The sequence below is a fragment of the Suncus etruscus genome, chromosome 13 (assembly GCF_024139225.1).
Source record: "Suncus etruscus isolate mSunEtr1 chromosome 13, mSunEtr1.pri.cur, whole genome shotgun sequence".
Lineage (NCBI taxonomy): Eukaryota > Metazoa > Chordata > Mammalia > Eulipotyphla > Soricidae > Suncus > Suncus etruscus.
Genome location: NC_064860.1, coordinates 73428935 through 73454552, shown reverse-complemented (window position 1 = coordinate 73454552; position 25618 = coordinate 73428935). Strand labels below are relative to the sequence as shown.

General features: G+C 34.8%; 1 protein-coding gene across 1 annotated transcript; it reads right to left on the bottom strand.

Moving 5' to 3' along the window:
- Positions 1–1636: 1636 nt before the first annotated feature.
- Positions 1637–25380, bottom strand: CHMP2B (charged multivesicular body protein 2B). Its single transcript, XM_049785511.1, has 6 exons — positions 25090–25380; positions 10309–10400; positions 9133–9327; positions 3468–3570; positions 2446–2552; positions 1637–2245 (listed from the first exon to the last, which is right to left on the bottom strand). The coding sequence occupies exons 1-6, from the start codon at positions 25121–25123 to the stop codon at positions 2135–2137; spliced, it is 642 nt and encodes a 213-aa protein (XP_049641468.1). The 5' UTR covers positions 25124–25380; the 3' UTR covers positions 1637–2134.
- Between the last annotated feature and the right edge of the window lie 238 nt (positions 25381–25618).

The window sequence follows — 25618 nt, the reverse complement described above, 5'->3', positions numbered from 1 at the left end:
GGGACAGTGGGTAGGGTGGCCAGCCTGGGTTTGATCCCTGGCATCTCATAAGGTCCCCTGGGCCTGCTAGTAGTGATTACTAAGCACAGAATCAGGAGTAACGCCTGAGTAGCACTACATGTGGCCAAACAAACAAAACAAAACAAAGGAATTCAGAAGAAACATTTATCTTTAGCATAACTATGTAATACTGAATACTTAATAGTCACTGTGAAAACTGACACCAGGCCATTTATTAATGTAGCCAAATTAAAATGATTTTATTTTTCTAATGGGTTTCCTAAGTTTTCTATGGTATTATGTTTGGCTGAAATAAAAAATAACACTATTTTTTTTTAAAGTAAGATTTTTAAAAAGTGTATGCCCTAGAGATCCAGGAGAGGAATTATCAGAACAATTTTATGTAAACCATCAATTTGCACGTAATCATTTTACAAACAACAGTTCTTCTATCAGCTGCCAATTTAAAATTACAAAAGATATATTAAAATGCAAGTAGCAGAATTCTGAACATGTTCCATCTAGGAAAGTAATAAATATTTTATGAAAATTATCAAACATGCATAAGATTTTAACTTTAGTCAAAATCATAATGCATAAGATTAAAATTGTTTAGAAGTCAAAAAAACATAAAAAGAAAAAATGTAACAGCAATAAATCTTTATTGGGATATTTTTAACAAAATACTTTTAAAAACAAATATCCCCCGCATGTAAACAAGAAAGTAAATAAAGTTAGTTGACAGTATTATGTACATTCAAAAATAAAAGTATGTTCTGTGTTAACATTCCACAATCCAGTAAAATGTTTTTCCCACCACTATTCAGAAAAACTATTAATGAAATGTGATCATAAACTTGTTTATAGATTAAAATTTAAATTTAACTTTTCATTCTTCTCACCGATTCATATGGTACGAGGCCTAAAAAATTTAGCTTGTCAATATTATATAAAATGTCCATCAGGCTTAGCTGACATAGTTATAACTATTTATCTCCAGAGGTTTTATGGTGGAATATGTTAGAGGTCAGATATTACAATGTCATTTTTCAAAACTAACCTAATTCCAAGTTCTATCGCTAATGTGCAATTCTCTCACTTTCAATATGTACATTAAATAACACAACAACTTTTCAAAATACTGCTAATACATTAGTACAACATAGAAAATTGCTGACAAAGTTGTAGTTTATTTACCAAGAAAAATGCTTATTTTTATTTTAAAATTTAGATAGAGTATTGTCATAATAGTGTTACTTGGGGATTATAGTTTAAAGTTTAAGAGTGTTAAATATTTAGTTAATATAATTCAAGATAAATGAAATTTATAGAGAAAATTTTGTTCTTAGAAGACTAAGATATATTTTATTACTGTGAAACTGTTAATTTAGAGACATTTTTTGTTAATTATCTCCAATTCAGTTGTACAGCCATTACAAAAGGAGGTCTGGATCTTTATTTATTTATTTTTTATTCATTTTTATTTGAATTGCACTCCTTTTCTGTCTGTTAAAATAAGCTAAAGATGTGCACAATATGTTGTGGTATTTAAGGCAGGTGCCAAGCACATTTCAAAAGGTAATAAACTTACCAACTCGAATGTTCTCCCAAAGGAAAATAAAAAGGCTCACAACAATTTCTGGTTAAGACAGATGTTTAAATAGCACTTTCTTTTAGATCATTTAAAAATGATTTGGCAACAGAACACTTATGGCCACAACACATAACTGCTTACAAAGGAAAACAATAGATACAGAGTTAATTATATACTTTTAATATTTTTACATGTCTAAATTGGTATCTGCTGGCATTTTACAAGATTGTGTTCAGTGTAAAAAGAATTATAACATAAATACCCTGTGAAGTAAGAGTATTGAGTATAATTTCTTTGTGCCATGCAGAAGTCAACTTTTTATATATAACTTCTAAATTTTTCTGACTAAAATCCAAATTGTTCCCATTTTGCATCATTGATATTCTTTGGCAGAAGATTCAAAATAGCCATGGGTTAGGAAACAACTGTTCATGGTCTCATTTTCTCATTTCTGCAAAATATGTTTTGTAAAAAGAATCTGATGTCTGCTTCATCCTAAATAATCGTAAATAAGATAAAAATAATATACTATTTTTTTAACTAATCCACTCCTAATGCTTTGAGTTGCCGTTCAATCTCTTCATCAGAGATTGTAGTCTTTGAAGTAGAGGCTGATGGTAAGCTTCTGGCAGCTGATGGAGCTTTAGCCATCTATATAAAAGAGAGAAAAAATAATAAATATAAATACATTATGATACATTTTTGTTGAACATAAAGAATATGTTACAGGGATATTTATTTTTCAAAATAAATATAAAGACCATGTATAGAACTGTAAAGATCAACTTAAAACAATTTTAGTGATTAAAATGGTAGAAAATATTTTCTATAGAGAAAAAAAATGTCTGTACCCTTCCAGAGATTTCAATTCCAATTTCATCAAGAACTTGGTTCACAATATCTTGACTTTCTTCTTCATCATCAGAGCCATCAAAGATGTCATCAAGTGTGTCATTGACTTAGTTGTGAAAGGAAAAAAAATAATAATAAATATTTATAAAACCATAATACCAGATTGACATAATATATTACTCATAGTTCAATATGACCAAGATTCAATGAAGTATGTTCAATTTAAATAGGACGCAATTATGGCCCCCTCATTCCTAAACTTTTTTTTTTTTTATTTGAATCACACTCAGTGGTACTCAAGGATTACTACTGGCTCTGCATTCAGTAATCCCTCTTGGCAAGCTTGGGACCACATGAGATGTTGGTGATGGAACCCAGGTTGGCTGCATGCAAAGCAAGCATCCTACCTGTTACACTATTGCTCCAACCCTTTATAAACTATTTTTGGGAAAAAACCTGACAGTCTGAACTAAAGACATAAAAGTTCATATTTATCAAATGTTATCAAATATATATTGAAAACAAAACTATTTTGTCAACAATGAAAGAAAGGTTTACTAATTTCATTTATACTTATAGTATGCAATATAAATGTCATTAATAAAAAGACTAATACAAAAATTTGGGGTTATAGCAAACTGTTATTTGTACCATGTTATACTAGTAATGCTATTTCTTTTGTTTCATATTTTTAACTCAAAAGAGATTTTAATTCAAAGGATAAGAAATAAAAAGAAAGCAGAAAGGCTACCATTATATTTTTTTCTACTAGTTAATAAAGTGAAGCTACTCAGTGGTATAGAAATTTGGCACAACATATTCCTTCATAAAAATGTCAGTAAAATTTTGAGTCTTGTTCATTGACAATTTAATAATACCTGAGAGTTACAATACAGACAGTTATATATAAAAAAGCCTTTTTATAAATAAAAGGCTTTCATAATTGAGAATATAGGCTGCCAGTAAATGTGACAATTCAAAGATTAAAAAAATAAATTTTATTACAAGTAATTGAACTCACTCATTTCTTCAGTCATTTCCATTTTCATATTTTCCTTCTGAAAATTCTGCATTGTTTGTAATGTCTTTTGAGGATCCATCTTCTTGTTAACTGCCTGCATTGTCTTAAAATATATAAAAATATCCATGTTAGCTATATAATTACAGAAGTTTTCTATGGATTTAATTCTAAGGAGAACACCATATACAGATAAGCTATTTGAAGATTTACCTCCAGCCATCATCAAACAAAAATACTAAATAGTCTGGATTAAAAAAAAGAGAGAAAAATGCTCATGTGAAAACCATCTGTTTACCATCTACACAATAAAATCCAATGCCAAAAACTATCAATATAGTATGCAAAAACTTATGTAGCAAAAAATCACTATCAACATAAAATCCATTACTATTAAATGGCAAAGTTACATCTGCTTATTTTATGTTAAAGAAGTAAATCCTAAATTTCAAGAGATTTTAAATTTAATTTCTATAAATTTTTTCACTAAATTGTAATGTCTAAATTAAAAATGTGATGCTACTCTTTATTCTATTAATTACTTTAAATCATGTTTAAAGAAATGAACAAGTTATTTACAGAACTAAAATTTATTATATATTTACAGCTAATTTTATTAAATATACAAACACTATTTTATTTAGTCACACATTTTAGTTTACTCATTTAGCTTAAAGAAGTATTGCAATATAAATGTCAGTTTAAAGCTATAAATAAACAATCAATTCTAAATAACCATGCTAGCAATAATAAATAGTCATTTTAAGTGGGACATGGCTCTCCTGTCCCTTACTAGTCTAAATGTCTAATTCTCCAGTGACTTTTTATTACTAAAAAGTCTTAAAGCCAAAATTCATTTCTAGACTTGGAGGCCTATCATTACTTGAACTTTGCTAAAAAGACAGTTTGAATATGAGGACCAATACATGCATTAAGGTACATGCAGTTGATCCTGTTCTACCCCCAGCATCACATGGTCTTAAAGTCAAGTTTTTTAGGTGTGGCTCTGAAGGAAACCCAGATTACTGGTTGAAGCATCTCTGCAGTGAGTCATCAGGCTTGGCTGGGTAAGGCCTCTGGACCTTCTGTATACCACTTAGAAGCCTCCTGCCCAACTTTAAAAGGCCAGTCTCATTTGCATCTAAGACTTCAATCTAGTCAGTGGTATTTCAAATATGCCCTACATTTTTCCTGCTAACAAAAGTATGCACATGCCTGAGGTGGCTATGCTTGTATCAGACAACATCAATTTAAAGCTTAAATAAGCTGAAAGAATGGGCCGAAATGACAGCACAGCAGTAGGGTGTTTGCCTCGCATGCGGCCAGGAAGGACTTAGGTTCAATCCTCAGTGTCCCATATGGTCCCCTGAGCCAGGAGTGATTTCTCAGCTCATAGCCAGGAGTAACCCCTGAGCATCACTGGGTGTGGCCGAAAAAAAAAAAAAAAGAAAAAAGTTGAAAGAAACAGAGAGGGTGATATTGTAATGATCAAGGGATATATAAACTAGGAAGAATTCACTCTCCTAAACATACATGGATCTAAGGAGGGACTAGCAAAATACTTAAAACAACTGGTAATAGACTTGAAGAAAGATATTAAAAACATCAAAATTTAGTTGGAGAATTCAACATAACTATATTAAAACAATAAGGAAATACTGGCTCTGAAGGAAGGAAGGGAAGAGAGGGCTTTAGTGGATAGATGGATAGATAGATAAATTGATAGATAGATAGATGATAGGTAGATTCCTCCCCAAAAGCAAATAAACATTCATAGATAGATAGATAGATAGATAGATAGATAGATAGATAGATAGAGTTTCATCTCCCCAAAGCAAATAAACATTCATCTCCAGTGAATATAGGACATTCTCCAAGATAGATTGCATGCTGGACTATATATGTCCATAAAGTTAAGAAGCTAGAACCTGTATCAATTATCTTCTCAGACCATAAAGCATGAAAATTGAAGTTAACCCAAAAACAGCAGTAGGGAAATAACTCAAATACCAGGAAATAAAAAAAACTCACAACTGAATGAAGTGTCAGAGAGGAAATAAAAAGATTCCTGGAAAATATGAGAATGAGAGAAGCTACAAGAACTTGTGAGGCATGGCAAAAGCAGTGTGACAAGGAAAGTTCACAGCTATGCAAGCACTAATCGGGAGGAAGAAAGCCCCCCCCCCCATAAATAACTACAAAGCCTAAGAAATGGAAAACAACAAAAGGAGCCTAAAGCAGGTAGAAAAAGGATATAATCAAACTTTCAGAAATGAATTAGAAACCCCAATCAAAATCTAAAAGATTAATAAAACCAAGAGCTGATTCTTTGAAAGATAAATATGATTGATAAATCATTGCAGGATTCACAAAGAAATAGAAAAAGAGAACCCTCTTTAACCAAATGAGAAATGAAATGGGAGACACCACAACAGAAATACAAAGGACCATCATGGATTGCTTTGAAAATCTTGATGCGGGGCTGGAGAGGTGACGCTAGAGGTAAGGTGTCTGCCTTGCAAGCACTAGCCAAGGAAGGACCATAGTTCAATCCCCCGGCGTCCCATATGGTCCCCACAAGCCAGGGGCAATTTCTGAGTGCTTAGCCAGGAGTAACCCTTGAGCATCAAATGGGTGTGGCCCAAACCCCCCCCCCAAAAGAAAATCTTGATGCCCCCAAACAACACATAGTAAAAAAAAAATGGATAAAATCTTGAACTCCTATAACCTCCTAAGGCTAAATCAAGAAGATACGAAACATTTAAATAAGCCTATCACTATCTAGGAAATAGAAATGATAATCAAAAGTCTACCCCTCATAAATGAGCCCAGGCCCAAGTGTATTAACTAGTAGATTCTTTCAAACCCTTTAAGAGATACTTTCCAGGCTCTCTCACAGGAAATTAAAAAAGAAAAGAAAAAAAGAAAGAAAGAAAGAAAGAAAGAAAGAAAGAAAGAAAGAAGAAAGAAAGAAAGAAGAAGAAAGAAAGAAGAAAGAAAGAAGAGAAGAAAGAAAGAAAGAAAGAAAGAAAGAAAGAAGAAAGAAAGAAAGAAAGAAAGAAAGAAAGAAAGAAAGAAAGAAAGAAAGAGAAGAAAGAAGAAAGAGAGAGAAAGAAAGAAAGAAAGAAGAAAGAAAAGAAAGAAAGAAAGAAAGAAAGAAAGAAAGAAAGAAAGAAAGAAAGAATAATTTCTATGAAACAAACATAACTGGAGAAATAGCAGAAAGACATAAACAAAGATGAACAGATTCTAAGAAAATACTACAAAATTGAATCCAGCAATTCATCATAAAGATCATAAACCTAAACAAGTGGGATTCATCCTGAGCATGTAAGGATTGTTCAACAAGTGCAACTCAAGGAACATAATAGACCATAATACAAGAAAAAAAATCATATGATCTTATAGATAGGTTTATAGAAAGTATCTGACAAGATCCAGTCAGTACCTATTCATTATAAAAACTCTCAATAAAATGGGAATTACAAGAACTATCCTCAACATAGTCAAAGCTATTTACTACACCCACAGCAAACATAGTCAATGCAAAAAACTCTAGGCCTTCTCTTTAAAATCTGACATAAGACAATGTTGCCCAAGGGAAGTCAATGATATTCCCACATGCAGAAAATAAAATAAAAGATTTTGTTTTAAAGTCCCATTTGCACTTGTGCCTCAGAAAATCAGTTTAACTAGAGAGATAAATATATGCCTACACTAATTAAAGAAATAAAAGAATACATGAGAAAATAATAACACATCCCTGACTGATCAATTGGGGGGGGGGATTAATATGTTCAAAATGGCAATTGCCCCTGCCAAAGCATTAGATAAATTCAATGCAATCCCTATAAGGAAACCCAAGAACCATGACAGTTTTCAAAGCTATGGAGCATTCCTGAAATTTGTACTGAACAATAAGCCCTCCTGGATAGCTATTGCAATCCTCAGACCAAAGGAAAGGGAGGCTTCACTTAAAACTGCACTACAAGGAGTTAGTAATTAAATAGCCTGGTTCTGGAATAAAGATTAATCCACAGATCAAAAAAATAAAATTGAAAATCCAGAGACAGGCCCTCAGTTATGGTCAGTTAATCTTCAAGAAAGATACGAAAAAATATGATGTGGTGCACAAAAGCCAAATAGAATTGGATTAAAGAACTCAATATTAGATTTGATCTGTCAGGCACAGAGAGGAAAATGTCTTCATGGCATTAAAGATAGAGGCATTTTTAAGCACCAAAAACCACTAACCATGCAAGTAAAAGCAAAAATAAACAAATGGTACTACAATAAATATAGAAGCTTTTGACCTCAAAGGAAATGACCACAATACAAAGATGGTCCTCAGACTGGAGAAATTATTTGTTCATCATTCATGTGATAAAAATTAATATTCAAGTATATAAGGCAGTATTTTACAAGGAAAATATTCCAACCCCATCAAAAAATAGGAAGAAGTGATGAACAGAAACTTCCTAAACAAATACAAATGGCCAAAAGTCATATGCAAATATATCTGGAATCATTCACTCATCAGCAGGGAAATGCAATTCAAAATGAGATAATCACCTCACTCTTTCATCGAGACTGGCATGCACTAAAAAGAACAACAGTAACATGTGTTGGCTTGGAAGTGGGAGGGGAAAAGGGGACCCTTCACTGCTGGTGGGAATGTCAACTGGTCCAACCATTTTTGAAGACAATATACCTCACAAGATAGAAATTAAGCTTCCATAAGACCCAGCAATTCCACTCCTGGGAGTACAGCCCAAGAAAAATACATGTATACTCCTATGTTCACTGTAGTACTATTCACAATAGTCACAATCTGGAAACATTCTAAATGACCTAAAACAGATAACTAGACTAAGATGCCAGGTTAGATAGAAACAATGGGATATTTTGGAGCCATGATAAAAACTGAAATCATGCAATTTGCTGATACATCAATGAATCTGGAGAGTATCAAGTTGAGTGACATGAATGAGGAGAAGATAGACACAGAATATCTTATTCATATCCAGAATATAAAGAAACATAGTGGGAAAATAATTAAGGCCCAAAGGTAAATGAAATGAACAGGAGAACTGATCCTTCCTAAGAAAGTTTCCACTGTCGGGGGTAAAGTGATGCGGAAAGGTTAATTAAGGAAGCAACCAGTAAGGCAATGCTAGAAATGGTTACTGTGGACCAGGATTACAATGCTGAAATAAAGTTAAAGTGACATGCATAACCTATTTGTAAGCATATTATAAACCACAGCACCAAAAAGTGCCTGCCACAGAAGCATTTGTGGGGCGAGGAAAACTGGAACACGAGTGGAGGAAGTGGATGTATTGTGAAGGGATTGGTGTTGAATACTGTGTGCCTGAAAATCAATAATAAATAACTCTATAATTCAGTAATTCATGGTGATACAATGTAATATATCTGAAAAATTAATTTTGAAAGAAATGTTCTAAAACAACAAATTTTATATTAGAATAAAACAATAACAAATCTAAAAGTAATTATCTGGATTATTCAGTATAGTGACAAACTTAATTAACAATTAGTGATTCAGTAATTCATATATATCAAGAAGTTTTTAAATTCCAATTTGAATATTGAAATTTACAAATATTAAATCAAAGCAGAAAGATATAATTATAAGGTTTTCACTTACTTTTGCTGTAGTAGACATTGCTCCAGCCATCTTCATCTGGGAATTCATCACTTTTGTTTGTGTGGACATAGAAGTGACTTTTGAACTTACAGCAAAAGTTCTTGTCTTCTGTTTCCGTAGATGTACAAGCTGTTTGGCTAAAACTCTGCAAGCTTCTTTATTGCCAATCTTAGCCATCTTCTTAATTTCTAATTCCTAATAGAAGAATAAAATTGGGAATAAAACAATTGAAGGAGTAGTTTTGAGTGATTTATTTTAAAAGAATAGGTCAAATAAACTATCGTGTTATTTCTCCCTAATCGTGAATGGAAGAGGTTGTCATAAAATACAAGAAAGTAATTTAAGGATATTTTTTTCTACATCTATCAGGAAAAAAGAGAACCAGTACTTTCATCAGCAACTACTAAGCAAGTAATCACAAAGAGTAATCAATCACATAAAGCCCAGGTGAAAATTTTCAAAATTTGTTTGTTTTTTTGTGCCACATCCAACAGTACTCAGGACTTTCTCCAGGTTTTACACTTAGGAATGGCTCATGGCTGGGCTCATGAAAGTATGCTCCTGAGAGATCAAACCCAGGTCTGCTGCATGCAAAGCAAATGACCAACTGGATGTACTATCTCTCTGGCTAATTTTTAATAAACCTCAATTTAAAAGTAGGGGAAAAGGAGGTGGCAAGATATATAGTAATGAAGAATAATACCAAAACACACAGACTATGCAAATGAAAAGGTATATCTGGTGTTTCAATCAAAATTGTCCTGACTGTCAGTCAGGAGGACATAGTATAGGGGTTAGAGCACAACATCATATAATCCCTGAACAGCACTCCAGCCATCCCCACCCTGAAATGCTGGGTTTGGCACTGGTGGCCATTGGCACTGAAAGGCCCTAGGGATGCTTCACATCCTCAGGTTATTAGCTGAAAAATCTCAGTAGCAGCCTTGACCACTTAGCACTGTTTAGTAATACAAAGAATCCTAATAAAAGTCAGCAAAATGACACAATAAAGAAAGGCAAGCAGAAATGCTTAAAATCCTTTAAATAATATTACTTAACAAATTACTTACCATTCACACCTGTCCTGCTTTTTTTTTTTCCTAGATAGCTAATTATTCTAACACGGATTCCCCAATTAGTCTGAGAAGGAAAACTGAAATTTAATGTTCTGCTTACCAGTTGTTTTTCTTGTCTCTCCAAAGCTGCTCGATCTCTGATAATAGCCCTCTGTGTACCTCGCAACTCTCGATTCTGCTCCTTTATTACATCTAAAGAATCAAAACATACACGGTTAAATGAATAGGTATAGTATTTTATTCAAAGTAATTTAAAATGTTAGATTACAAGACCTTAATTTTAAAAAAAGTCTTACTAAATGTTAAATTTCCTTTCAGCTTAATAAAAATTAGTCAAATATTAAGGCTTGCTTATAAACACTGGCTGTACAAATAATTCAGAAGAGTGTATATATGCTATAGTTTAAAATATAAAAAATCCACTTAGTTGACTAGTATACAACACTTATATGGCACAATTATTTGTCACCCACACACCACTTCTATCTCTTCTTACTGTAGTACTTTCCAAAAAGAAATACATTTTTAAAAATATACGAAATGATAGTAACAGAAAAAGAAAATAACTAAATTTGAGTTTGATTTTAATTAAATCTAAATTGAATCTTATTTCTGCCGCTTGATCATTATGCGATAATTTGGAATGATCTGACACTCTAAATAAAAGAGCAATTTTTAGTAAGATATAATTAAATATATACATGTTGGTCCTGGTTACTGTAAGTATCTACTCATTCTTATTTTATCTCAACTAATTTAGATCAACTGTCCTATTATCTGAAGACTGTAAGTATCAGTCTAGGTCCAAAAGATTATAATTTAGGTCAACTGTTACTTATGACTTCAAACAAACACAAATAGTGGGGCCAGGGCAGTTGCGCAAGCCTTAAGGCTCTACCTTGACTGCAGTAGCCTAGGACAGATCACGGTTTAATCCCCCACATCCCATATGGTCCCCTAAGTCAGAAGCAATTTCTGAGCGCATAGCCATGAAAAAGTATTCAATATTATTAGATAGTAGGGAAAAGCTACTACATCACACTATCACCGCCACCCCTGGGGAAAAAAAAGGAAAAGTAGGGATTTAGTAGATGAAAACACATTGCCATCCTTTGGATATAATATAGTACAGACTCTTTCTCAGATACATTAAACCAAAGATTTCTTTGCAGAAATATCTATTGACATTTCCTACATACTAGCATTTACTCCATGAAACAATCGTGGGATCCATACTACTCTAAAATACAAACTCTTAACTTCCAAGACTGACCAAACAAATTTCCAGATTGGTCAGCTTAAACAATAGAAATTTATATTTTTCACAGTTCCGTAAACTTAAGACTAAGGGGTAAAAGGTTTAATTTCTTAAGTTTCAGTTTGTCTAGAAGATAACTCCATCCTTGATAAGTTTTTAAAATGGTCTTTGCACATAACTATCCTTGGTATTTCTTCCCCTTTTTTTAAAGCCACCAGTACTAATAGAATAGGAATATACTCCCTGGACCACAGTTAATGTCAATATGTCTTTTAAAAACTCTTTCTCCAAAGGGAACACTAAGATAACGATAGTTGCTAATGATCACTCTAAACAAGAATTGGGTTCTGAAAGGAGGTAATGTGATATGCATGAAACTCCTTCAGTAACAGTACTGCAAACCAGGAGCCTCAAAGGAAAAAAGGAAGGAGGGGAGAGAAAAGGAAGAGGGAAAGAAAGAGAGTGAGAGAGAGAGAGAGAGAGAGAGAGAGAGAGAGAGAGAGAGAGAGAGAGAGAGAGAGAGAGAGAGAGAGAAGAAAAATGTCTGCCATAGAGTGGGTGCAACTGTGGTCATTGGTGGCAGGAAATGTGCAGTGGTAAGAGATGGGTGGTGAGCAGTATATAACTGAATATAACTGAAACTCAATCATGAACAACTTTGTAATTGTATATTGCACAGTGAATTAATAAAAACATTAATTAAAAATATTTTTCCAAAAGTCACACAACAGCAAAGGAGGACTGCAATTTTTCTCTCTCTCTTTTTTTTTTTTTTTTTTTTGGTTTTTGGGTCACACCCGGCGGTGCTCAGGGGTTACTCCTGGCTGTCTGCTCAGAAATAGCTCCTGGCAGGCACGGGAGACCATATGGGACATTGGGATTTGAACCAACCACCTTTGGTCCTGGATCAGCTGCTTGCAAGGCAAACACCGCTGTGCTATCTCTCCAGGCCCAATTTTTCTCTTTCAAAGTAGCTTTTAGCTTTTCATTCATAACACTACCAATTTTCTTTGTTTCCTAAAGTCAATGGATTGGCAAGAAAACACCACCTTTTACTATTTCAATAGAAAATGTTCTAAATTAAAATGAAAAACACAAAATATCTTTTACTCTATAACCCCTTTGTGAACTAAACTCAATTAGTATATGAAGTGAGAGTGATTTTTATGAATTACAAGAAAACTGAGATGAAAAAGGAAACACAATTATTAGCTTGTGTACAGATAACAGAGCCCAGGCATGTGACTCAGGGATATATACTCAAGGTATACAGAGCATACCTTGGACACAATACAAAGCTACTGTTGAAACACTTGATTATTGGGATCAAGAATTATATTAATCTATACTTTTTAATTACTAGGGTTGTATAAAGAAATACTGTCCTTATTTTCTGAGTTCTTGGTAGAGCTAAGAGCTTTGAATTCCCCAATAAAAGTCTCTATTGATTGAGTGTTCTGATTATAGCTTCAGTGTGGAGCTAGTTTCTTAGAGGGTAAGGCTGGAAACAAAGCCAAGTGATAGAGACTGAACAACCGACTAAAGAAAATGGAGTCAGTTCATGGGTGCTGAAGCTATAAAACAGAAGGTAGGGTGCTTGCCTTGAATGTAGCCGACCAGGGTTCAATCCCCAGCATCCTATATGGTCCCGAGATCACCAGGAGTAATGCCTATGCCAGAGTAACCCCTGAGCACCAGCAAGTGTGGCCAAAAGAAAATAAAAGTGGTGTCAGTCCAGTGAGGACATGGGAAGTAAGTAACTCCCATCATTAATTGTTGCTACCAGCTGAAAATTCTTGAGTAGTATCCTCATTAAAAATAGATAATAAGTAAAGCATTTCCCAGAGTGGTTCTAATTAACAGATCTAGCAAAACAGTAAACTAGAGGAAGGAATTGTGGTATACCCACAATAATAGCTGGTGAGACAGAAGTACATGAGATTTTGTGACAGCATTCTGAAGTGAAGACAATCTATGGGAATCATCCTTAACCTGTCTGTTGAGTCTCTACTAACTGCAGATAATGTTAGTCTTGAATTAAATGGTTAAAAACAGAAGTCTGTGCCAAAAAAAAAAAAATCAGAAAACAAAAGACAGATTCAGTTTTCTATTGAAAAGCAAGTAGTAAGACAAAGCATTTGAACAAAGCATATCATTCAGTCAAAATAGTTAAGTAGTTTAATTTTAATTTTATGTAAATATGTGTAACATAAAAGTATATATCAGAAAAAGGAAAAGATGTTAAAACTCTGCTGCTGCATATTCTACACATTAACAGTTGTTAATAGATTTATTAATATTTAAACAGCTCTAAAGCTATAAACCAAAAGCATATAATTCTACATATTAAAACATAGCTATAACACTTCAAGACTTATGTTAAGTAGAAAAAACAGTAAAGCTCTTTCCCATGAGATAATATTCTATGAATTACTCTTTTAATTTTTTTAAAGTCTTCTACTAAACTCATATTAAACAATTTGGTCTTCTAGATAACTCAAAATATATAATGTGAAAATAAATCTGACACACACACACTTGTATTGTTTGAAGACCAGTAAATCAATGGTTTAGTATGTCTGATCTTTCTAGATTCTTTCTAAAAACTGTATATATATATATATATATATATATATATGTCTTTGTACTCTCACCATACTTCACACCAACTACTATCCCAATATAGTTAGCTGTGGTCTGAATAAGTACAAACATACATAAAAAAATGTAAAGTGATTTGATGCTTAGGCATAGTTAGATTTATAACAAAACTATAATAAAGTGTGTTGGATATCAAAAATTGTTTGATAATTCATCAATAAAATATTAACTATAATAGAGAGCCTTCTACCAGTAGAAAAATAGAGCACTGAAATTAGCAAATACACTGTATTATTTCTACTCTCCCCCTTTTAAACATTCTGAGTCAGGACAATGATAAGTATATATATATATATATATATATATATATATATATATATATATATATATATATATATAATATTGCTGACATCTATAAGTGATGAGTTTGTGGTTCTTAGCAGTTCCTTTGATTTGCCTGTAGGCAACATACAATAAAACATTTAAAAATCTTTTTTAAGTATGTGCCCTAAATTTTTATATCCCAGCACTTCATCTATTTTGTAAGGTAATATAAAATACTTCATATTAAGTGGTAACAAAAAACTGCAAATTGTCAAATGACAATGGTTCTTGACTACAATATGTCTGCTCAAAAACAAAAGCAAAACTAAAAGGACTTGCCATGTGACCCAGCCTTTCTCACTTGAATTTTCTACTGGGATTTGAGCCCAAGTCCCAACCTGAATTATGGCATTTATCCCAGATACTTCTCATTTCACACAATTTACACTTTTGAGGATTACAACAAAAAGTAATTATCAACTATGTATATGTATATTTATTTACTTGTTTAAATTTTGATAATCTCAGTAGAGAAGAAATATCTTTCCAAAACTTTTACAGCAGTTCAGGACTAATCCTCTGTATTTCTACTGAAATACAGTAGAACGATTATTCCAGACAGTATCAACTCTGCCATATACAAGGTTTTGTGCTTTATGGACTTTTCAATCTAATAAATTTTATTTCACATTTTTAAACTATCTCTTTAGAAGGCAGCCTTTCTCAACTGGGGGGAAGGTCATATGGTTAATTCAAGCATATTAAGGAAGGGGTATAATGTGAAAATCATATAAACAAGGGGCAACAGTGTAAGACTAGGGTGTCAACCTCAATGACAGGTATACAAGGCTGGGGTTCACTACAAGAAAACAAGGTCAAAGAGGGCTCTAATTCAGAAAAAAAAAGAAAAACACTGATCTATAAGATTTTATTGTCTCACAGCTGTACTGAAAGTGCAACTCACATGAATTGAGATAGGGGCACAAAATGTTCTTGTATCCTGTTCTAGCAATTTCATGCACTGTTTCTGGAGATCAATATCCTTTAAAGAGAAGGAATATCTACCTTTGATTTCACCAGCAAGTTCTATATCAGCTGGTACAGGAAGAGATGATACTATGGCACTACACTATAATGCAATAATAGACTTAGATAAGCCTTGATCGATACTGAATTGAACAGAAGCAAGTGTGTGGTTCAGAAACAAGTGTGTGCTCAGCAAAAATTAATTGGTGGATCTCACTCACAACTGAACAAGAAGAAAAGAGATCCTAGATATATGTGAAAGCACTTTCTTGAGTAGATAAAGAGAAAAAAACAAAAATGTAGCAGCTCAAACATCAAAAAGCAAGGGAAAAAAGTTCTATATGTAGAAATATTAGGGAGCAAATTGATTCAGATAAAGAGGAAATGACAATGAGAGTGAGGAAAAATCAGTTGATGTGAAAAGCAAATTCATTTCTCAGGCTTTAGAATAGGGTATAACAGGAAATAAAATGGTAATAGTTTAACCGAGTGATTTTGACATAAAAAGAAATAACAAAATATTATTATCATATTTACCGGTGTATAAGACGACCCTTCAACCCATGAAAAACTTCCTAACAGTCGGGAGTCATATTATATGCTGGTATATGGCATGCTGAAACTTGTTCCAGCTTCAGGGACGAGTGATCCACACCCCTCTTACTTTTAAGAAGTAACTTACTGGGCCCGGAGAGATAGCACAGCGGCATTTGCCTTGCAAGCAGTCGATCCAGGACCAAAGGTGGTTGGTTCGAATCCCGGTGTCCCATATGGTCCCCCGTGCCTGCCAGGAGCTATTTCTGAGCAGACAGCCAGGAGTAACCCCTGAGCACTGCCGGGTGTGGCCCAAAAAACAAAACAAAACAAAACAAACAAAAAAAAAAAAGAAGTAACTTACTTTTAAGACTTTTAGAAAGCTTTTCATGGGTTGAACGGTCGTCTTATACGCCGGCAAATACGAAGCAGAAAGGACAGTGGGGGAGCATGCAACACCTTTACTACAAATTATGACCCAGAGACTAAGAATCACCTTGACAAATAGAGTTAGATTAAAAAACTCCGTAGGACCTGCTCGAAAGACGTGAAATATTATAAGTATCTGATAATTTCATGTAAAAAATGGTAATGTATAAAAAAGAAACAAGGCACTTTACAAGAGCCTTAGAATTAAGTGGTGTAACAAGAACACAATTTGTAGTGGACCAAAAGACTAAGGATTATTCTAAATAATAGTTGCTTTAATAATATTTTGTTTGAGAAACCAGCAAGAAAATGGAAATCATGTAAAACAAATATTGAGGACTGTGGATTTGCAGAAATGTAATCAATAACCAAATGTATACTTTCTTTAATTACTCCTTTCTTTTTTCTTCCCATTCTCAAAGTAGAACAAACTTTTTCCAGGAAAAATGCTTGGTGGCATTACTGTGCCAACAGGTCGCATATTCAATTATTTTTCTTTGGTTTGCTAAAAAAATAATCAAGTAAAAAATATTTTATTGTTTAAATATTCAAAATGTTAGGCTCTAAGACAGGGGTCTCAAACTCAATTTACCTGGGGGCCGCAGGAGGCAAAGTTGGGGTGATCCTTGAGTGCAAAGTCAGTATTAAGCCTTGAACATTGGGGGGGGGTGACCCAAACAACTAAAACAAAACAAAAAGAGATTCCTCTAGGGTGGGCCACGACTCCTGCCTATGATAATATACAGCAAACTAGGAAACATCAGGGTGCAGTAGATTGTGCCATGAAAACATTGTATTTTAGTTGGCAGAAAGCAAAAATGATGTTTTGGGGTAGATTCAGTTTTATAAATGATGAATTTGATTTCTTCATAAACAATGAATAATATGGTATCACAATAGTAGTCTTAACAATTTATCCAACCGAAGTTAAAATAGCATACATGAATATCATCCCAATGAGGCAAGAAAACAAAGACTATTTTCGTAGCCTCAAAATACACTAATGATTAAAGGTGATATTGTGATAATAGGAAACTTCACCATAGCAAGCTCTGAATACTGATAATAGCAAGCTCTGGATACTGGACACAATACTTTTATATGTAGGATTAATATATAAAATATAAACTACTCGTGGAGTTGAAGCTGTGTGTTCCAGACACAACTGCAAATTTGGGATCCAAATCTCCTTATCATTGCTGCCCCTACACCTCATCCAGTTCCATGGTCTGAAATTGGCCAGACCTGACTTCCATTTACCCACTAAAACCAAAACCATGCAGACACATCTAATTACATCTCCCATTTGCAAGAAGGTGGATGTGGTACTCCTATTTCTCAGCCACCAGACAACTCTAAAACTCTGTTAGCTTAATAGAGTAACTGACAATTTTCTCAGCATACTCAAATCAATCTGCAGGGTAAGTAAAATAACCTAAAAAACAAGTGAATTATTAGTCATTAGTTGGTAAAATCAATTCAACAAATCATTTCTCAAGTGAAGGGGGGACCATATGGGATGCCAGGAGATCAAACCACGGTCCTTCCTTGGCTAGCACTTGCAAGGCAGACACTTTACCTCTAGTGCCACCTCACCGGCCCCAAATCTAAAAGATTCTTAACACCCACCCTTAACACCCTTAATACCCTCAAAACTCAAAACTCAAAAAAAAAAAAAAAAAAAAAAGAAAAAAAAAAAAAAAAGAGAAACAAGGAACTCAATGCAGTCGCAGATATAAAGAAGAAATATAGGCAAGTCTGCAAGCCCATATAGACAAGTCTGCTTGAGCCTGGTCGAAGAGAACCTAAAATCAACACTCAATGCCGGAGTGGTGGCTCAAGCAGCAGGGCCCCTGCCTTGCCGTGCTAGGACAGACCACAGTTCGATCCCCAGTACCCAGTGTCCCATATAGTCCCCCAAGACAGGAGCAATTTCTGAGTGCATAGCCAGGAGTAACCCCTAAGTGTCACCGGGTGTAGCCCAAAACCCAAAACCAAAAACAACAAAAAAAAAGCCACTCAATGCACTGTCAACAGAAATAAAGGAAGTACTAGTCAATAAAATTAAACATCCAATATAGAAAGAAAACTCAACCAACTCAAAGAACTTTTTTCAGAGGATAAGAGACTATACAAATGGAATTAAGGAATGAAAGAACATGACTAACAAGCCATTGTAGCACAATTTGATATGGAAAACCATATAGACAAACTTAAAGACAAATTATAAACAGCATTCATATGGCAGTTGAAAAAGAAAAGAGAGTCCAAAGAATGGAAGAAAATGTAAGATATTTAGTAAACAAAGAAAAGAAAAATAATCTCCAAATCCCTTCCTCCACCTATATTCATCGCAGCACTTTTTACAATAACTAGACTCTAAAAACAACCAAGATGCCCTTCAACAGATGAATGGCTAAAGAAACTGGTGGATACACAATGGAATATTATGTAGCCATCAGGAGAGCTGAAATTTTCCTATACGTATATGTACATGGAATCTATTATGTTGAGTGTAATTAGTCAGAGAGAGAGGGAGATATAGAATAGACTCATTCATCTATGGTTTTAAGAAAAAATTGAAGACATTGAAATAATTCCCAGTTGAGGGCTGGAAGGATCAGCTCAAAATATAAAGCTCACCACAAAGAAGAGTGTGTGCAGTTAGAGAAATAACTATGTTGAGAACTATCATAACAATGTCAGTGTGAGGGATGTAGAAAGTCTGTCTTAAATACAGGCTGGGGATGGGGAAGGGAACCTATGGGAGCATTGGTGATGGGAAGGCTGCATGGGTGAAGGGGGTGTTTTTGTTATGACTAAAACACAACTACAAATAAGTTTGTAATCACAGTGTTTAATAAAAATATTTAATTAAAATAAAAGGGGGGTTGCTAAGGGGGGATGAGGAGGGAGACAGAAGTAGCTAAGATATGGAGAGCAGCAGGAAAGAGGCTGCTTAGCTCTGTGTGGGAAATGCACATGGCTATTAGGGCCTTGTAATAAAGCTAGATATCTTCTGTAGATATCTGAAGATAACTGACAGCCTGTGAAATAATTATGCCAGCCAAAGGGGCTGCAAGTCGAGAAAGGTCTCACCACAAGACTAGGACTTTATATTTAATAATTAATACAACAAAACACAAGCTCAGAGTAAAGGATGGAAAACCATTATACAAGCCACTGAAAAACGAACAAGAAAATTAGGACAGACACACTTAATATCTGAGCAAATTGCATTCAACTTACAGAATATAATTTGAGACGAGAAAGGCTACTATTTATTGATCAAGGTAACTAGAGAATAAGAAATATTAACAATATCAACATATATACACACCAAATGTTGGGTCAGCAAAGCATGTAAGGCTTTATTTAGTTCACAAAACTAGAGATACACATGAGAGAAAAAATGATAGCAGTGAGAGATTTCAACATGCCACTCACCACTGGATAAACCACTAGGCAGAATATAAGTAAAGAGACAAGAGCCTTAAATGAGAAACTAGAAAAACTGAAAATAATGAATTAATACAGAGCCTCTATCTTCAGAAAGTTGAATCATTCTTCTCTAAAGGACATAGAACATTCTTCAGGACACATTACATTTTATCAGACTAACATAATTTAGAAAATATCACAAACATAAAATCATACCTAAGTATTCTATCAGATCACAATGTCACAGAGAGAAACTGATCATCAAAAAAGATATGGAAAAACTCTTAACACCTGAAGTTTAAAAATATGCTATTTAATAATAGCTGGATCAATAAAAAATAAAGGAAGAAATAAAAAGATTTCTTGAAACTAATAATGAAGAAACAAATTACCAAAATCAATGTGACACAGCAAAAGCAGTAATAAAGGGTAAATTCATAGCAGTACAGGCAGTCATAAGGAAAGAAGAAATATATGCACACCTTAAATATCTGGATAACCAACAACCAAAAAACCAAGCAGTAGTAGAAGAAAAAAAATAATTAAAAATTAGAGCAGAATCAATTATATAGAAACAAATAAAGCAATATAAAGAAGTAGTGAAACCAAGAGATAGATTTTTGATATGAAAAACAAGATAGACAAACAGTTGGCAAGACTCATAAGAAAAAAAAGAGAAAATGCGGCTCTTCTGTGTGCCGGGCGGCCGCTCCAGGAGTCAGGACTCTGCTCCTAGCCTCTGTCAGTGCGCTCCCTGTGTGGCTCTCAAAATAAATTTCAATCGTGGTTTTGACGAGATTTGGCTCAGTTTAAAAAAAAGGTTGCCCACCACTGCCTAAGCAAGTATGGCTCAAACCGCCCAAAAGAAAAAAGGAAAAAAGAAAGGACAGAACTAAATATAAAAAAAAAACCAAAACGTAGTCACCAAAATTACAATAGCGAATCTTAAACAATCAATTCAAAAAGGTGTATATGTTAAGAAAGCAGCCCAGAGAAGAGGGGTAAGGGTGGGTGCCACAGGGATGCCTAATGGGATGGACTCTGTGAACGTGGGTGGAGGGAGCTCAATACATTGGTGGAGGGAGCTTGGCAATGTGATTCGTATAAAATAAATGAATATATACACACACATTATATATGTACATACATAAAATCCTTGAAAAAAGTTTCAAAAACACCAAAGACCATCTTTCCGAGTAGTTGGTCCTGTCCTTGAGCAGCAAGAGTTATGGGAGCCAGAAAAGCCCAACAGGAAGCCTCCAATGCTGGGAGGCCTGAAGGGATCAATGGGAAAGGTGAAGGCCCTGGAGTAATGGTTCAGAGGAGCCTATCTTCACTATTCCAAAATGTGTCAGCAAAAAAGCAGTGGACACTGAATGGCTCCCTGTCTTTAGAGCTAATAAATAAGAAATTTTCATAACCACTAGAACTCTGCTATGCCCCATCAACATTCCAAAGTGACCCCACGGGAAACTAACTGTAAAAGAATGGGGACCAGAGATTGTCCCACCTCTAGCTTCTTTGTCCCATTATCTCACAGCTCCACCAGCTAGCAAGAGAACACAAATGAGGACACATGACCTTTATAAAAACATCTAATCAAATTCTTCTATATTATATAGTATGGGTTCTATACCCCTCCCAATCTACTGCCTTGTATGTGCCCCTCTTCAGCTATATGAAATGTTGAGGTTGAAGACCCCTACTTTCCATGCCCTCTAAAAAACAAATCTATTTTATCCTCCTTGGAAAAACAACAACAACAAGTGGTCTACACTGCCTAAGAAATGCTGGGTTGAGGCAGAGACAAAAGACATGGAATGGAACATTATTTCCATCCCTACCCTATAAGAAATTAAGTTTCTTTTATTAAGCCAAGGAGAAAGTATCTGGTTTACAGACAAAATATAAACAGTACACAGTACACAGTACCTAGGAAAGGTTGAGAATTACATGACTTAATAAGACCAGCAAATTAAAGTCTGCACTAGAATCACTAATAAGACAAAAATAGCATTGATAACATTCAAAAGGATGAAAATCTCTACAAATTCTTAGTTTTCAACTTCTCAATTTCCATTATTAGTTTAAGAGTTTGTGAAAATGTAATAAGATACTGCACACAAAATGCTAAGTCAGTATTAGCTATAAGTAGTCCTCAAAACTTATCTTTATTGACAATAATGAAACATATATAGTGCTTAAAGGACTTCGGTTTATAAGAGTCATAGGTAGTGGTGCATACATGACAAGTTATGCCATCCTAATAGACTCCTAATTAGCTTCAAAAATGAGCTGACTATTAGTCTTCCACTTAGGAAAAAACCTTGTATATAAACATATTTTCACACAGAGGCATATTATAAAGATCAGTAAAAAGTAGGGATCAGTTAAAACTAAGGAAAAAACAAGTACTCAATTGCAATTTCAAATTCAAATATTCAAATTTTTAATTTCTAAGACATTAAGGTACATTTCTCATTAATTTCTGTAACAAAAGTGCATACTACAGAGACTTGTTCCTCTTTGTGTCAGCAATGAATTAAACATCATGCTGAATAGTAATAAGTATTGTAATGTTGTCTTCCTTTTTAATTTATATGTGTGGTAGTCCTTAATGATATAGTATGCAACTCTTCTAGCCAATTCAAATAAACAAGATTCAATTATTCTACAAAACTACAAGCAGTAACACATTTCCATTATATATCAGAATTTTATTACTGCTGAACTAGATAAAAAAAAAGACAGCACAGTAAAGATCATATGATCAATAATCAAGGAGTCTGGGAATCTAGGAGAACTGCATAAAAATACATTACATTTCATAATATATAGCCTCATTACTGCCAGGATACTGTCCCTACAAAAAAATCTCTACAAAACATCAATAAGGCTCTATATCAAAATAATGAAAGCACACACATCTATATTTAAGATGCCATCAAATGATCTGAATTGGCATGATAATCAAAGAAAACATCAATTGTGCAATTTGTTAGTTATGGTAAATATACGATGGTTAGATTTACATTCAGAAATTTCATACAGTTCTTTGATTCAGTGGCACAGTTCCTGAATAAAGTCTTTAGACATTTCCACAAACAAATCAGTTTAGCTAAAACACCATTTCTTGAGAAGAATTAATTCAACCGATTATGAGTACAATTAAACAACTTCTCTTTTTATTTTTTTCCAATTATTCTGCTGTGTACTTCAAGTGCACAGCCACTAGATTGCCAAAAACACTAGGAAACACACACACACACACACACACACAGCAATGAGAAAACCAGACAGAAACTTGTTTTTGAAAATATGCAAAAGAACTTATGTAATTAAAGTTAGCATGTTTACTACATGAATTTTGTTTTTAACATCATAGTAAGAAAGGCAAAATTATATGTTTTAGTCAATTCTAACTATATAAAACTGAAAAAAAAAAACAGTTCCTCTAGTTCACCAAGTACTATACACAAGCTGAAGATCATAATATTAGTACTTAAGTTCAAGATAAATCAATGGCATCTTAAAGATTAAAATGGCATCTAAAGATTTAACAGCCTTCTGAAAAAACACAGAAAGTTCATTTCACATAATTATACTACATCCTATACCAACTTGGTAAGTTTTTCCAAATATTATAAGTGGCACTTCTCAGCTCATGTCAATAAACCAAGTATTTTTCCTCACATTCTCTCAAGGTAAAAAAATTAATTAAACTATATGATAAATCAGTGTAAAATAAGAGTATATATTGAAATGAACATCAGAATGGCAAGGCAAAGATGAGGTCTTTGTTATCTTCCCCCCTAAATAATCATGTTGGCACTGGAATAATCATACAAAGGAAAGGAGTTATCCTGAGTCTGGGCTGAGCACCCACCCAGTTTCTACCAATCACTGACTTGCTACCCCAGCCTTCTCCTTTAGTGGCAGTGAGACCCTCACAAAGAACAGATTCTTTGTGTTCCAACAGCAACCACCTTAGGGTCCACAAGTCATGAGAAGATACAGTGTTCTACCATTCCAATGACTAAACTACCTAGAGCAATCGTTGAAAAAAGAAAAATTCTGTCCTGATCAATCAAGACTCTAAGCAAACTTTCCAGAGAGTTACCAAGATCCACGACCTTGCATGCTCCTTTTGCCTATATTCTGTTTGGCAAGAAGAAGCATCTGATTCCCATCTCTTAATTAAGCATGGTGCAGGAGTCCAAAGATCACTTGGTATTGGAAGCTTAGGGACTCCACTCCCCAAATTAAACTACCCTCCTTCTCCTGTTCCACCACGACCCCAACAAGTTTCTAGTTGGGACACTCATAAGGGAGAGTTTACAGCAGAAGAGGGCCAACAAATAGACCTGTTTAAAAAAAATAAACAAACAAACAAAAAAAAAACACTAGAATCTAATCAAGAGACCAAGTAAGTCTAAGGACTTGGTCCAGGGAACCAGCTGCATCCCCTAAATCAGTGCTTTTCAATTATTTTATGTCATGCCCCCCAGGAAGAAAACATTTTTCGCTCCCCCCCGCACGACTGTAAATAGTATCTTTATTAAAAAAAAGTTTAACCTGCAAAACAAAAATATATAAAAATAATTTGAGCTGATTTTTTAATCAGGGGTGATGTCTGGATTCCTGGTTACAATGAGCACGTTTTGCAATGCATAGCTTTCCGAAGCGGAGTTTGAAGTAGGGCACAGCAACTCTCAGCTCCAGAGACATACAGAGACATAAACACGGGGCTTAGCTTGTTATGACAGTGTCAGCCGAGGTCAAACGTGCCCCCTTTACAGAGGCGCCCCACTATTTGAGAAGCACAGCCCTAAATGATCCAGAGAGAGGATCCTCGTGGTCCAGGAAAGGAAAAGAAATCCTGGTGGTGGTGGTGTGGGAGTATGGGGTGGGTGATGATGATGATGATGTTCTTCAAGACGTTGCACAGGCAAGGTCAAGGTAGGCGGGTCAAAGGTCGGGGCGGAGCCTGAAGTGACGCAGAGGGCGGGGGGCCGGGCACTCACCTGTGGGGCCTGTGGATCCGGCCCCGCCCATGCCAGAAAACCTTGGGAGTGAATCCCCTTCCACCCTGCCATCCCTTCCTTGCAAAATAAATAATAAGAATAAATAATATATAAATAAAAATAAATATAATAAATCAATAAAAATAAATATAATAAATAAAAATAATAAAAAATAAAATAATGATCAGAATAAATAAATAAATAAATAAATAAATAAGCAGCGTCAGGCCCAGAACTCACTCACCATCCACAGTCTTCTTCTTGAAGAGGGAAGCCATGGTCAAGAGGCCTCACCCGGGGCCAACCCGGTTCGGCCCCGTGACTGGGAAAAGCAAAGAACAGAGAGCTCAATTTCGGACAGATTCTTCAGAGAGAGACGGCTCCGATCCCAATGGCGGCACAAGCAAGCCAAGAGGTGAGGACGAGGTGCTGAAGTAAAAAGAAAAAAGCGCGAAGCTTGCCTGTCGCCTCCTTAGAGCAGGGACAGTGCTCAGGTGACGGCGAACTAAGACACTTTTTTTGGAGAAGTCACTCACTTTCTGGGCGGCGCCTGCGCACAACTGCGGTGGCGCCTGCGCACTGCGGCGCTTGAAGCCACCGTGTTGCCCTCACTTGAGCTCCTGCCCGTTTGTTGGTTTCTCAGGGCTCACTTCCGTGTGGCGGATGCAGCCCTGGAGTCTGAGGGGCTTTAAGGGGTGCAGAAGATCGAATGTCCGAGTCGGCCTTTGGAAGGGTTTTGAGGGTCGGCGTCCGACTGCCTGACTGAAACGCTG

Excerpts from the sequence above, each read along its gene's own strand:
- CHMP2B (XM_049785511.1), bottom strand. The coding sequence starts at position 25,123 with ATGGCTTCCCTCTTCAAGAAGAAGACTGTGGATG. Across the intron at positions 3,571-9,132 it reads CAATGTCTACTACAGCAAAA|ACAATGCAGGCAGTTAACAA; the intron begins GTAAGTGAAAAC and ends ATATATTTTAAG. Across the intron at positions 2,553-3,467 it reads GGAAATGACTGAAGAAATGA|TCAATGACACACTTGATGAC; the intron begins GTGAGTTCAATT and ends TTCACAACTAAG.